The sequence below is a fragment of the Numida meleagris genome, chromosome 1 (genome assembly GCF_002078875.1).
Source record: "Numida meleagris isolate 19003 breed g44 Domestic line chromosome 1, NumMel1.0, whole genome shotgun sequence".
Taxonomy (NCBI): domain Eukaryota; kingdom Metazoa; phylum Chordata; class Aves; order Galliformes; family Numididae; genus Numida; species Numida meleagris.
Genome location: NC_034409.1, coordinates 142,365,563 through 142,381,174, shown reverse-complemented (window position 1 = coordinate 142,381,174; position 15,612 = coordinate 142,365,563). Strand labels below are relative to the sequence as shown.

Genomic DNA, 15,612 nt, shown 5'->3' with positions numbered 1-15,612 from the left:
TTCTTGATGGCAGGCACAGGGCAAGAGATAATTCATGGAATATTTAATTTATATACAAGGAGTTTTTGAAGTGTATATATATTTTGAACCATAAGAGTGTTTAATTTCAGTATTTGACCAATCTCCCCATCTGTGGAGAGTAAAACTAGACTGGCATAGTCTCTAAGCAAGCAGACCTACTTTGAGCAGGGAATTGGACCGAGTAACTCGTATTTGTCCTTCAGCCTGTGCCCTCGCATGATTCTTTGGCACTGCATCAGGTAGCCACACACTAACCACTGAAACAGAGAAAAGAGCCAAGAGAATTCTGTACTTAGAAGAAAGCCAGTTATGCTTAGCCCAGGAGATAATCTCGACAATAGCATGTAATTTTGAATGAGAATCCGCACACTCAGCAAGGCCCTAAGAAGAGATACACATCAAACAGAAATGAAAAAGCTACTGTAACATTAAAACACTAACTATATCACCAGGCTGAAGATCAGAAGCAAGTTTATCGCCCATATAATACGTCAAAGAGTCAAAAATAAGGCTTATGAAGACTGGAGCATTAGCCACGGAAGCTTGTCAGAGCCGGCTAATAACATAAGTTTATTTTTCACCTACAAACAACAGAATGTTTATATCTGTTAACACCTTTTTTTTTTTTTTTTCCCAACACGTAGGCAAGTGGGAAGGAGGCCTAAATGATGCAACCCATGGAATGCTAATTCAGAGATTTTAATCGTGCATACACAGTACCACGTATGTGCTGATGGAGAGATACACACATTTAAAACCCCACTAGTTACAAAATACTAAATGCCCTAGCTGGTACTTCCCATTGCATAAGTGAGTGCTGCAGAAAGGTCAGCCTTCTCACAAGTCCATCCTACACATGTAATAACACACTCTCATCCACAAGCGAGCACGGGGAGTAACCAATAAGGCACACACCTTAAGTTCAAGCTTAACTCAAGTCTATCTTGAGGACAGTCATACCAAGAATAACCCAGAGAACTTCAGGAAGTTGCTCACGTCAAACTAGACTGAGCAAATGAACTTCCATTAGTAAGCATGAGACATAAGACACCTGTAGCTCTTTTAACTGTTTCGTGTTTCAAACCATACCATAGGATTCCGGTATGAAATATGCTCACATGACTCCATCTAGTGGTTAAAAAACTTCCAGCTTTCTGAAGGTGACATTTTTACTCTGGGCTCTTAAAACAACTGACACGATAGCCACAACGTACGCTTTTCATTATTAAGTGCAGAACACGTCACTAATGATATTATTTTCAGAAATACTGATGAAACCATGCTAAAATACAGTCAAAAGTACAACAGACTAGAAAAAAATAGTTAAAGCCCAGTTTCTGAGCAATCATACTGTGTTCTGGGAATAGTATGAGAAACTTCAGGGCTCACATACACTTTTATTCCCTCTACAGAGGTTATTCAGATTCAGGTTTTTCTCCTTTACTTTGTTACCGGTTCATTAAGGAACAAGTTCCAAGCTTCCCTCCAGCACATCACTGGGTGCCAAAAACTATGCTGGAAGTATTGTCCCTTGAAATTTACCACTAAGACTGTATACAGTGAGAATTCTTTTTTTCCCCTGTTAGAAACCTCACATTTCACAAGGGAAAACCTTCTGGATCACGCTGTATGCTACAGCCAGGAAGAAGTTCATAAACAACGTTCTTGGGCCATCTGAGGCCATACACGATACCAGGCAAATAACACCACGGTGATAACAGGCCTGGCAAGCAAAACTCCCAAGACAATTTTGAAGGAAACTAGAATAGCACCCTCCAAATAATTATGACGCGTGTCGTCTCTTCATTAACCTGAATGCTCTTTTTAGACTGACTCAAATCCGAGGTTCAACAAGAACTCAAGATCCCCTTTGGACTAGCAAACGCTAAGAGTGGAGCCTCCTTGAACATTCTAAAAGGCAAACATCCAACGACTTTCAGCTAAACCACCTACTGCAAAAGCATTAGTGCCAGTCAGTGCAAGAGGGTGCAAATACGCTTAACAGAATGAGGTCTGAAGCACCACTTAACGTGCACTGGAGCATGTGAGAAAGATGCTGGATGAGGCAGTTTGCGGCCTTATTTTCACAAAGCTTCAGTTCTTTGTGAAGCAAACCCTACAGCCTGGCTGTAGTCACTTTGAAGCAGGCCTACAAAGGAGGCTAGAAAGGCATCAAGTGAAGGGCAAGCAGATTCTCTGTCAGTGTCAGAGCTCTGGTGAGGAATACAACTTCTTCAGACACCAAAGGTAAAAGCCATCACGTAATGCTAGCAAACATCAAGTAGCACCGGCAATGCCCTCAAACTGGAAACTGGGTGAGTACCTGTCAAACACTTCAAAAACAAAGCCTTTTTTAATTACTTTTTTTTTTTTTTAAGCCCACAATGCTAGCATTTCCATTGAACTTCAAATTTCTTCACAAATCTGTTAAAATGAGACCAACTATCCTTTTCCTCTCCCACTGAACATACTTAACTCTTTCTTTGGAGCTTGTATTTTGACACAAGCACCTGGACACGGGCTCTGGATGTGCAAGCTGACAACAACTTACATTTCTACAGACTTACATGCATTGAATCCTAGGCCCCTGAAATCAACTGCACATATGATTTCACCTACGAAGACACACAAAGTGTAATATATTACATTCCACACTGATGTAAATGGCTATTTAAATACTTTCTCTACTTAACAGTATGAAAGCATTACCCACTCTGAGTATAACATGCAGTCACTCCTTGTTGGAGGATTAACTTTGTAGCAGTAAAAATATAAACTACTCTGGATTAATGAAACAACTCCTTCCCATTCACCTGCATGTAGTAAAAGCAGTTTAGCCTGTGCCTCAAATTTCCAAAGCTAGATCAGCATCTGTCACCACGCTGTCTCTTTTGAAGTCCACAGCTACAGCTCAGTATCAAAAAGCACCCAGAAGTACACAAAGCAGCAGCTAAGGATTATTTATTTACATGATGGCTCTATATTACAGGCCTTCCTGTATTTCAGCAGCTCTGAATCAGCACTACTCCTTCCCAGCTTTGTTGCGACTAAACTTAAATCTTTAAGGTTTTTTTAAATATATTTTCGTTCTTCAGTTAATTCTATGTCAAGTCACTCAATACTCCCACCATGTGAATAAATATGTTTCTTAATAGAAGAAACTACAAAAGGGACTATTTAATTTCAGCTGCTAGGGACTGTAACATTGTTTATGCACAAATTCGATCATCCCTGAACTCTTTGGAAGTTAGTTTTATTGGGTTTTTGTGCCATATTTTTTCATTTCTAGTATTCTTTCCTAGAATTATCAGAAGAAGAAAATTTTCCACAGTACTACCAAGGCAGTAGGGAGAAAAAAAGAAAAAAAGAAAAAAATCTAAACTATTTTTCTTTGGTTTTCTCAGAATTATGAAGTTCACATTTCTTGAGCTATTGGTATCAACAGTATTGTACGTAACAAGGTCTTCTTTACATTTAACCTCTCAATAGAAATTGTATGAATCAGACTTTTCAGATGATGCTCAGCCTCAAATGACTTACTTCTCCTTATTGTCTCTGATAGAAAAATTATCCAGAACTGCTCTTTTTGGACACAACGATATTCAAGGGGCTGAATAACAAATTTCCCTCTTAAAACACCTGATATCCTTTCCTTCAGATGGTGAGCAGAAAGAAATTCCAGTTGGTCCTGGAATACGAATGTTTTTTGTTGGTTTTTTTTTTTCCTCTGGAGAAGGCCCCAAACCAAAGGTTGGCCTGGGCCCAGTGACTTGGAAGTAGAATTGCAGCTGAGGTTTGGATACACACCGACACCACCACATACGCCAGTCTGAATCGGTCTGCAATCTGCTGGCTTCCTTGGGACGCAGAGCTAAGATTAATTTGTCCTTAAAAAGCAATCTAACATCTTACAGAACAAGTATACGAAAGTGCGAGAGAAGGACATCATCCCTCCCCCACCACACCCCTGGAGATATCTTCCTTGCTGCCTTCTTTCGTTCTGGACACCTATCAGTAGCCCCAAGCTGACACCACCACCTAAAATAAAGCACAAGTTTATGGAACAGAGACACAAGATGATTGAAGTTGGAACAGGCTGCCTGAAGCCATCTGGTCCGAGCCCTGCCCAAGCAGGGCCACAGGAGTCTCACCAATCTGAGGGCCAACACACAGAAAGTTGTCACCAAAGGTCCTGAGTCACGTCTTTCTAGTTTTTCCCATTGTAACTGCCAGAGTCTCCGAGACAGGCAGCAATCTCTGGAGCCAGCAGCAGAATCCACAAGACAGTCTCAGTTCCCCATTCCTCCTTTCATACCTGACTCATCAGTCAGAGGGGAGGAGATGACAAAGTGCTCTAACAGATGCACTAACTCATCTTTACACTGACAAAGAATCCCATTCCCCACCCTTGCAGCCAGATGAAGTTTTTATTTTCTTAACACGTCTGCAGCAAAGCTGGTATTTCTTTCAGCAGTAACAGTATCTGCCACAGATGTTGGATTTCTTTTACCAAATGTTGGCGCTCCAGGCGGGTTTTCTTCATAAAAATCCCCTCCAGAGCTTCTGCTCCACTTTCTGAAGAGCTCTGTGTACATCACATACCTTCCAAAGCAGAGTCCCTGGTATCAATGAAATTCTGGTCGTTGCTTAACACATGAAGTAAACCGAATTGTTTTCATGGTCCTTAGGACTGTTTTTTCATTTGTTTGTTTTGTTTTTAATACTACAGGAAAGTTCTATTGTGAATTAATACATGCTCACTTTCGTTCTCACCAAAATAACTTCGAGTACTTTTACAGGAAAAAAAAAATCCCACAGCATTCTCACAATGCGATACCTAAGATTATTTCACAGTAGCTTAAACTTAATCATCTACATACATCAGTGCCTGTGGAGTAAGACAGAATGCAAAGCTTTCTCCACAAACCTGCCTATCCTCTGTACTAAGGTCTCAGATAAGTTTACACGCTCAGAATAATGAGAGTATCTTCTCATCTTTAGGTATGCTATTTCCGAAATCTTTCAATGAGAAGAGCATTGTGTAATACAGAGATTACTTATGAAGCTTTATGCATTTTACACTTTGCATAATTAATGCTTTTGATGGACACAGATAGTCTAAGGGGAATGTAGAGAGAGACAGAAGAATGAATCTATCTTTTCCTTCTCTCAAATGAAGCTTTACCTTCAGTACCCACATCAAGTAACATACCCGAGATCATTTGACCTCAAAAACAGAACTAAATACTGGCTAAGGAAGAGGGATTTCTGTACATTTTGAATACATGGTATTTCCAAAATCAGTGCATTAGGTAAGTTTTTTTAAACTCCATCGTAAATTTCAGTTTTTTGGACCCAAGTGATGAAGATGAGACACTATCTCCATAGTGAGCCACTGGCACCAAACCACCTCTTAGGACTTGCAGAAACTCTATGTAAAAGCAACACACGCAACGCATTTCTCAGAACAATGTACTCAAGCTTTCTGCTACCTGAAAAAAAAAAAACTCCCCTTATCTGCTTCAATGAGTTACCAGTATATTTTCTTTATTAATAATTTTCAAAGCGAATGTGTGGAGTTTCCAGTCTTAAAGCTACCTCAAAAATACAATATCCGGTTAAATGGTCAAATTCACCGATTATTGAGTTCCACATATAAGTGCATATATGTGACAGTTATCTAATCTCAGGCACGACCCAGAGGCAAGTGACCACTCAGTCCAGTAGCCATATACACTTAACAGTAAGTTCAGCAACAACACATAGGCAACAACAAAAAAACTGTTGATACGATAGGTGCAGTTTTCAGAACTAGTAATTACAGGCCTTTTTGAAATGCTGGCATAGGCCACAATGCAGCATAAGCAAACACACGACTTTAAGCTGGATGTAATGTTTTAAGTTTATTGCATAAGATGCTTAATACAGGGGGAAAAATAATCAGAGTTGCGAAATTCCCAAGTTTCACTTCAGGTGTGATAAGTTACACTGCTGTTGAGATACAAACACATGATCCTGTTTGGGCTTTTAAGGGCATTAGTAGGAGGGGGAGAAGAAAAACCCTGCAGCATTCTGTGCTGCGTGAGCTGTTGCCACCATAGACTTCAAGCCCAATCCAGCACCACCCTTCACCTGATGTTTGCTGTATTGGAAACAACAATTTTTAAAGCATTTACTCCGATTTCAAACACTTATCCTTACCTCTGGGCTAGGAAAAGCTCTAGAAAAAAGAATGAAGAAATAAGATGTAGCTAACAAGAATGATCCGCTGCCACTGAATGGGTTAAACATATTTCTGTTCATACAAGAATTTTTCCCCCTCACAATCTCTTTCCGAAAAAGCTTACTGACATTTAAAATTCAAGCAAGTTTAAAAGGTATTTATTAATAGAAACTTTAGTGCTATAGTCCAGCCTCTGAATCTTCCCAACCACAAAAATGTCTCGTACCCCACAACTCCTCTTAGCAGCTCCAGACTAGTCAGACCGTTTCCTTACTTTTCATTATTTGTGTTTTGCATGCAATTGAAAAGGTTTTTACGTGCACTTTCCTAAAGTAAAATTAGCACATTTATCACAAAGATCGCATACTCTTGCCAATTTTTATTTCCTTTAGGAAATGTAAGTGGTAAGCATGCTATAAACCAAAACAACTTCTTCAGGTTTGAGCATCTCCTCCCTTCCCCCGGCCCAAAGTTCAACAGTTCAGACACTAACTGAGTAAGCACTACAATTCACATCAAACTCCTTCGGGGCGAGATGTCTTGGGATGATGCTCAACTGGCAGCAACTGGCTCTCTTTGAAAATCCTTAGTGTCAGCTCTCATCTCCTTGCTTTCGCTCATCCTTTCACAACAATTCACTTCTTCCAAAATCATTGTGTATTAATTTCACATTCCGTTTACAGAAAGCTCAGAGCTTTATCCACGTTTCCACCTTCATGGCATCCATCAGCTCTAAACTGTTCCAGTCTCTGCTCTCTACCTCAGCATCCCTCCCTCCAGTGTTACATTTCACAGTCTCAGCTGATGGCTCGCTTTAGGAAAAGAGAGCACTATTTCTTTCCATTCAACACAGCAGCTAAAAATCTCACCATTGATGAGGTTTCAAATACTCCATTCACCGTACACAGAGAAAACACTGCAGAAAAGCACACAAACCCCCTCTGTGTACAGGACATATGAAAGGATACACAAATCAGACAAAAAAAATACCAAGCCAAAATGAAAACTGCATAATCCTCCAAGTAATAGTGTTCTTGGAGAAGCAGTACGTTAAAGCACAGTCATTACAGAGTAAAGATCAGGATTGCAAAGACAGAGTTGACACCGTGTTCAAGTCAAGTAAAAGCCTCCTAAAAACAAAAAGCAACCAAACACCACCACCACCAGAACTGATTGCTGATCCAAGGTTGTTTTTTTGGAGATCCAAGCACTGTTTTTACGGTATACCAACTTCCCTCTACATCTGAAATGCTGAATTTCCACAAGACTTTTAGAACTTAAGACCTCTACCAGGTACTTAACATATAAAGCCCCAAAACAACCGTTTCAGCCTTCAAATACTCAAACCTACTCTTTCATTCTGATTAAAACTAGGTTGGCCAACCACATCTGCTTACTATTCAGCCAGGCTATTTAGTCTATCAGTTGGCTGAAAGCTGCTGACACTCAGCTCCAATGAAAAGCAATATGAAAATAGAAGATATGTCACACTATCCTACTGATAATGCTGTTTTCAATCCTCTTTCATGAATATGATTCTAGGAACATTTATACAGCAGAAAAGATAAGCATGTTTTAGAAATGCTATCTAGTAAGTCTCATTTAAACAAGGGAGACGTTTCTTTTTTTAAACAGCGCAAGACAGACTGTATTGTTGATGGTAAAAATGGATGGACTGCTAACCAGAAGCTAAAATAAAAAGCCAAAGAATCTACACAACTTCAGAAGTATTAGCAATTCCACTGCAAATTGGAGAAGAGGAGGCTCAGGGGAGACCTCATCGCTCTCTATAACTACCTGAAGGGAGGTTGTAGTGAGCTGGGGGTCAGCCTCTTCTCTCTTATAACTAGTGACAGGATGAGGGGGAATGGCCTCAAGTTGCGCCAGGGGAGATTTTGGCTGGACATTAGGAAATACTACTTTTCTGAAGGAGTGGTCGGGCGCTGGAATGGGCTGCCCAGGGAGGTGGTTGAGTCACCGTCCCTGGAGGTGTTCAAAAACGTTTAGATATAGCATTGGGAGACATAGTTTAGTGGGGTTGTTGGTGGTAGGTGGATGGTTGGACTGGGTGATCTTGTAGGTCTTTTCCGACCTAGCTCATTCTGTGATTCTATGAAATAATAATGGCACGACTTGTGCCACTTCTTGGCAGATGCCGCTGAAAAGATGTACAGTCTGAAGCAATACTCAGTTGTACACATCTGGGCAGATGATCCACCAAGAACTGCGAGTTTGGATTCATTCTTTCCTATCTCCAGAATCCTCACTGCAAGCCCAGTCAAGGGAAAAGAGTCTCGGTATTTTTTCAGTATTGGAAAGCTTCAGAATTTGTCCATGAACCAAGTGATGACTGTAAGATCACTTTTGTTACTAGTGCTGAGCAATGTTTTGTGGACAACCCAGTTCAGAAAATCCCTGGGGGCTGCTCTATCAAAGAGTTTTTGAGGCAGATTACGGAAAAAAAAAATGGGTCTTTAAAGCAACACGTCTGAATAAAATGTTCTACAACTACTTCAGTACTGATAAGAATTCTGCGTCTATCGTATCAGTCGAAGAAACTTTTCTGGTAATAAAACCCAGGAACTTCATCAGCCCAGAAATGAGTCAACTTAGAGAAGTAAATACTTCTAATAGTTTTATAGTAAAGAAAGGTACTATGCTGAACTCCTTTTCAAAGAAAAAGAAGTACAATTTGATTTTAAATGTCACAACGCCCAATAAAAAGTTACAGCAAATTCAAAAATTAACTCATAAATAAAGGAGCATTTGGGATCACTGGACTTTTATTCCATGATTTAAACACCACATGAGGAAGACAGAGGAGTTCAGTAAAAATGTAAAGGGAGGACGTAACAGCAGGGGCAACATCACTGGCACAAGACGGTGAGCTTCAGCGTAAGGCTGAGAGAGATGGGGATTTTGCTTTGTGTGCCAAGCTGACAGAAAAGGATCACAAACATGTCCTGATAGGTAAGTCATTAGTTTCGCTTTCTAAAACAGGGAGGGAAGACCTTCTACAGAGTAAGACTGAGCCAGTACTCCATCTAACGTCACTTCTTTCAGCTCTTTAGAATACTACAGAATAACCTGTCCTGGCAAAAATACTTTGAATATTAATGCATAACATCACTTTATGTATTTGACCAACCTGGGGAAATTAAAGAGCGAGGAAAGTGTTTTCCAACTCATCTCTATCACACCAGTTGTAAGTGAACTTGGGAAAATACATCCAAGGAACGGGGGCAAAGGGGCTGGTTTGTTGGGAGGGGGAAGGCAGGAAGAGTTTGCTGATTATTGCAAAAGCAACTTTACTTCTATCGTGACATACCTCATACCTGAATCCCCTTCACGCTCCCTGCCTTATTTCTCTCCCCCCAGGAAAGAGCTGATCCCTGCAGAAGCATTAATTCAAGTACACGTTCAGTTTATGTACGCGTGTTGGTGTCTTGTGGAAAGCTGTCACTCAGGTGGACCCTGAACTGTTCCTGTTAGCACACAACTCAAACCACAGTTACATAAAGAGTAATTTAATTTCAGAGCAGTCATTTTAATAAAGTAAAGTATGCCTCTGAACTACAGCTGCAGCATGTACTCCTCTCACGTGTAGCTATGACAGGACAAGCTGTATGTTCTGACAAGCAGTATGGAGAAGTGAAGACCACACGTGGCATTAACAGGACTGAAAGCAAACACGGCAGAGCAGCTTCCAGCACCGGGAATCCCAACACCGAAATCTCTCTACTTACCCAGGGTTCAGAGCTTACTGAAACATTCCCCTGGGAGATAACAGAACCACAGGGAGAACAAACGCATACCGTGAAGAAGAGCCCTGAGAAGCTCTGCCCAACCTTGCTGAGGCCACCTGAGAGCGCAGCCAGGCCAGGAGCTGCTCCTCCGTGTCACAGCTCAGCTTGGCACAGATGTACGCTCAGCACTTCGGGTTAAATTAATGCACCAAACCGTGAACCAGTGAGAACGGCAGAGGCACGGTGCAGGCAGGAGAGACGCGCAGCACACTCAAGCATTATTGCCTGCCAGGGCTCATCCATCCTTCCGCACGAGGCGAGGCACCAAACACAACAACAACAAAAAAAAAAAAAAACCAAACGCGCTCTAATTGCAAGGCGTGCAGACAGCGTTCGGACGGAAAGAATTACTTTTGCACCATTTTCCTGGCCGCTAGAGCGCTCGGAACAAGGCGAGGTGCTAGCCGCAGCCGTCCCGCAGGTGGAGGACGGCAGGAGGCCTCTGCCCGCATCTCGGACGCAGCCCCGTCCCTCACGAAACAAAGGGCACAACATAAGCGCGGAAAGGAGCAGGGCGGGCGGCGGGGCGGCAGGTTACCGGGCAGGGCCCCCCCCCGGCGCTGCCCGGGGAGGAGCCGGGGGGAGGGCAGCGCCCAGCCGTGCCCGCCGGGCCCCGCCGCCGCCGGCACCTCCTCCCGCGGCCGCGGACCCCCCCCCCGCCCCGCAGGGACCCGAGGCCCCGTCCCCGCCCCGGGGCCGCCGCCCGTCTCTTTCCCGGCGGCCGCGCGAGGCCGCGCCGCGGCTCCCCCGGCCCGCAGCCCCCGGTGCCGCGCCGCGCTCACCACCAGGACGGAGCCGCGCACCACCTCCGAGACGCTCTGCCGCAGTTCGGCCGCCGTGCCGGGCTTGCTCAGCGCCCGCGTGAACTTGCGAGTCTCCGGCGCCGCCAGTGCCATGGCTGCTGCTGCTGCCGCCGCCAGCCCGTCCCGTTCCGCTCCGCTCCGCTCCCCTCACGGCCCGGCCGCCGGGCAGCCCCGCGTGCGGCGGCGGTAGGGGCGCGCGAGCCCCGCCGGGGGGTGTCGCCGCTCCTGTCAGGTAGCCCCGCCCCCCCGGCCGGGCCGGCGCGCGCCGCGCTCCCAGCTCCGAGCCCGCCGGGCGGGGGCGAGGGGGCGCCGCCGCCGCCGAGGCCGATTGGCGCGGTGCGCCCGGGCCCCGCCCCCACCTGTCCCGGGGGCGGCTTTGTGATTGGGCGGCCGGTTACCTGCCCGCCGCGACTCCCCACCCTCATTGGCTCAGCGCGGAGCTGAGGCCAAGGTGAGGGGCGGGGCTGGCGGGAGGCGGAAGTTGCCGCCCTTGTGGGCGGGCCCCGCCCCTGTGGGCGGGCGGTGCCGCGTAACGGCGGCGCGGAAGGTCCGGTCGGCGCGCAGCTGGCATTGGGAGGGCAGCTGGGTCCTGGCTGGGTGAAGACGGTGCTGCGAGCGGTGCACGGCGCCAACCTTACGGCCGTCCCCTGTGCACGCTGCGTGCTGTGCTCCGTGGTATAGAAGCGCACAGATACGTTCTTCTGTAGCTACCGGGCTCCTTCTCCGGGACTGCTGCTCAGAGCGTGCGCGGACGCTGGGCGCCTCATGAGTTCCTTCAGATGCGTGCAGCCCCCACAGCGGCGTCTTTGCGAGCGGCTTTTAGCAGAAGCTCAAATTGCCTTTCTGCGTTCAGCCCTTCCGCAGCCCTTTCTCCGGCTTCTCCGTACAGCCGTACCTAAGGCTTGGCTGTCCCAATGCCTGCGCCCTGCTTTCAGCAGGATGTCTGGCAGCGCTCAGGCGTTCCTATTGCTGCTCACACTGCCGAACGGCAGGCAGACGGCACGGAGAGGCGGACTAGTCAATCACGTTAAACATACCCTCTTAATAAACGATCTCTGGGTGCCCCCGTTTCACAAATCCAAGAGCTGGTATGTTCATGAGTCAGTGTTTAAGCGGATACGCCGGGGGATTGGGCAGTGGTGAGACACCATCTGAAGGCAGCAGTGGGTGAGCGGCTCTCTGAAGGTTTACCTGGAGTAACCGCAGTGAGCTAGCTTAGGATCACCAGGCTTTGTTTTCTGCCTCGGTCTCTGGGGTACGTCTAGATTGCAAACCTCCGCAAGTAAACATGCCTTGGATTTTATATAAATAATAGATGACCTTTTTCCAAATAAAATATGTCGCTGTCAAAGCAATCGGATAAGCCCCAATTCTGACAAAAAAAAAAAAAAAAAGATGACTCATCTTCTGAACTTATCATTGCTTGAATGTAAAATGACATAATTTAATCACAATTTCTTTGTATATTTCCTATATATATTGCGCAGCTTTGGTAGAAGAGAGACGGTTTTCCAAATCTATGGAGAACTTTGGATGATACTTGTATAAGTAAACATAGGTAAGAAAAATAAATAAAATGTTGGTAACTTATTCAGGAGCGCTGTACAGGATACCCAAAGATGACATTACCACAGTCATCAGTTGTTTTTTTTTCAGCTGAATGCATTTAGTTGAAGATAGAAAGTGAAATCAACAATTAAAACATTTATAAGGCAAACAGAAAACTGTGGAAACTGATAAGCAGAAATTGTAAGACAAGCAGAAATTATAAGTTAGCAGCTGGGAAACAATGAGAGTGAATAATAGAAGCTAAATATATAAATACAAAGTCTTAGCTCACTGCCTCAAGGACAACGGGAATCATTTTTTTAAATGTCAAGATCGTGAAACAAAAAATCCCCACAGTGGCATGGTTTCCCTAGTACTTTGAAATATTGTAATTTTCAGTAGCAATTCTGATGTAGAAAAGCATTTATTTAATAGACAGCTGGATAATGCAGGAACACTTCATGGATCTAACTGTACGTTCCTTAATCATTACCTAAGAAGGATGCTAAATAGCAACAGATAAAGGTAAAATAATTTAAACTTTCAGGACCAACTAAATAATGTCCCATAATTATACAAGGATTGGCTTAAGGATTCTGAGACATTCAAACTGATAATCAACCTATCATCTGTGTTAGTTCCAGAAATCAGAGAAGTAGACTTAGTTTGTGCCTATTAGAAATGTAAAGTAAGAGATTAGTAGAGCTAAAGTAACATGAGGAGAATCTTCGGCAAAATTTTGGAAAGTCAAACGTGATTCACGTGTAAGAATTCAAGAATTGTTGAGTATCTACTACCAGCAGGATTTACTGGAATTTAGGCCTGTTGCTTACTGCCATCGGTATTTTGCCTCGCAAAGTAAATACAGATTCTGAGCTGCTATGAAGACATCATGCTGTACAATATTCTATTTAAAAACTCTTTTATCCAAAATCTACGATACATCAAGCACCGGAACAGGCTGCCCAGGGAAGTGGTGGTGTTCACAAAATGTGGAGATGTGGCACTGAGGGACGTGGGTTAGTGGGCATGGTGGGGATGAACTGACTTGGTGGTCTTAGAGGTCTTTTCCAATTTTAATGATTCTTGATTCTATACAACAGTTATTTATCTGAATAAAAAAAATTAGCCAGCAGATCTCTAAAGTAATTATATCTTGACAATCATAATTGAACAGACTAGTTTAGGCTTTGATTTTGTTACAGTCCTATTCACTGTCTTCATTAGTTTATGGAAAGAAAATACAACATATTCCTTGATAGAAGTTTGTAAATGCAATAACATAGATGGAGCAGTAAATATATATAGGGAGATATTACTTTTGAGGCAGAGCCTGCTTTTGGAGGGGAGGGGGTTTGGTGGAAATCGGTCTTAACAAACTGTTTATTTTAATGCAAATGAGCTTAAAGGCATCAAAGTAAAAATAATATTTTAAATCAAATTATAATGCTGCTTTTGTATGATTATGATCCGCTCAAAAAGTTTCATGCTTATGGTACAAAACTTGGCTATAGAAGCAGAGGAATATTATGAAGTAGTAGTAACACTTGGCATTCTTCAAACTATTTCTGAAATAGTGGCACCACATTTCAATACAAATAACTGACAAATTGTAAAAGCCATGAAAATCTGCCTTGCAGTGAGAGACTGAAGAAGCATCTGTTTGGCTTACAAGAGCTTGACCATAATGTACTAGGATTTGTGGGAGAAGAAGATTTTGAATATTAAGAGGCTCTTTAATCTGTCAGATGAGATGACAGTGAGAACCAGTAACTGGCAGGTGAAATTATACTAATTTAGCATAAGCATAAGATCCTTCTATTTTAGCCACAAGAAGAATTGTTTGGTATAATATCCCTAAGGACCCACTGAACTCTATCTCCCAAATTCTAAATTAAGATGCAGTGTCTTTTCTAAAGCCTGGGCTCATCGTCATCTCTCAATTTATGGACTCAAAGCCAAGTTCACTTTATAAAATTTCTTGGCTTATATTGCTGTGGAGGTTGAGCTAGATGATCACAATAGCCTTTCTGGTCTTCACATCCATTCAATTAGGAAAAGAAAAGAGTTGACAAGCTAATGGCCGCCAAATCATAACAAATGTTGTAGTCAGAGAAAGTGCTAAAAGAAAAGAGGAGGTATGGGAGTACTCACTAAATGTTACATACACAGACAGTCTGGATGTTTTACACATGATCAACGGCTTAGAACCAGACCTTAAAATCTCTGGATTTCCTCTTCTTTTTTTTCTGTGCTCTCAAAGGCAAAAGCATAAAAAGCCACATTTTGTCAGTATTTTGATTTTAAATGAGCTACTAGTTCTGTATACTTGTAAAATTAAAGTAAAACAATGCTGCTGATGGATGGCTTTCTTAGCATCTTCGAACATACTAACCCATTCAGCCATGTGGGTGAGCGTGTTCATTTGAGCTCCTTTTTAAAATTCTCCCAGTGCCTGAAAGGCATAATGAAGCGGGTTTTTCTTCTGTGTCTGGCTAAGACTGACTTTCTGCTAGATACAGCTAATCTACCCTTTCCAAATGCTATGCAGGCAGCTCACACAGATAATTCTGAATAGCAACTTTTAGTCCGTCTTTTTTTCCAGCGGAACATAAGCGTGCTGAAGAGTATCTACAGAAATGAACAAACACATTTTGATATTACTTTGATTATGCGATACTGATAAACCCATGAAACACAGAAGAGTTGTTCTTAAGGTAACATAATTGTCTTTTATCAGTGTCCTCAGGTCTACAAAATCTATTATTCATCTTAATTTCAAATGCCTGGAACTTGCTATTTAGGATAAGTTATATACAAAATGTATTTCCTCTAAGCAGATGCATCATAAACGTCTTTGATGTTTTTATTGTGTCTGTAAGAAAGAGCATAAATGTGTGTTTGTGTGCCTCTGTTTCTCATAAACAGAAATGCAAAAAATACTCTGTTAGGCCTTACCTGGAAAGGTGGGTATATCATGTGGCAAAGGGCAAGAAGATTTACTGGAAGTTTCTCAGTAAAATGTTGGCAGCATGCTACTGTTCCCAAAGTTATATGCATCACTACCTGCTTTGTGGAATGATGTCATCCATTTCAAAGGAACTTTGTGCTTCAAACTTGATTATTGTAACCACGCCAACAGAAACTTGAGGAAGGATCAAGTAAATGCATATTGAACTTTCTGCCCATTCAGGTGCAACTCTAGAAGCTC

General features: G+C 43.0%; 1 protein-coding gene across 3 annotated transcripts in view; it reads right to left on the bottom strand.

Annotated features, from left to right (window-relative positions):
- Nucleotides 1-11,065, bottom strand: part of DOCK9 (dedicator of cytokinesis 9) — a 126,605-nt gene extending 115,540 nt beyond the window's left edge. For 2 of the 3 annotated variants that reach the window (XM_021416203.1, XM_021416257.1), the window contains exon 1: nt 10,833-11,064. In XM_021416203.1, the coding sequence (XP_021271878.1) occupies nt 10,833-10,946 (114 nt within the window). In that variant the 5' untranslated portion in view covers nt 10,947-11,064. Of the gene's footprint in view, nt 1-10,832 lie in introns of all 3 variants that reach the window. The other variant, XM_021416241.1, reaches the window with a different exon arrangement.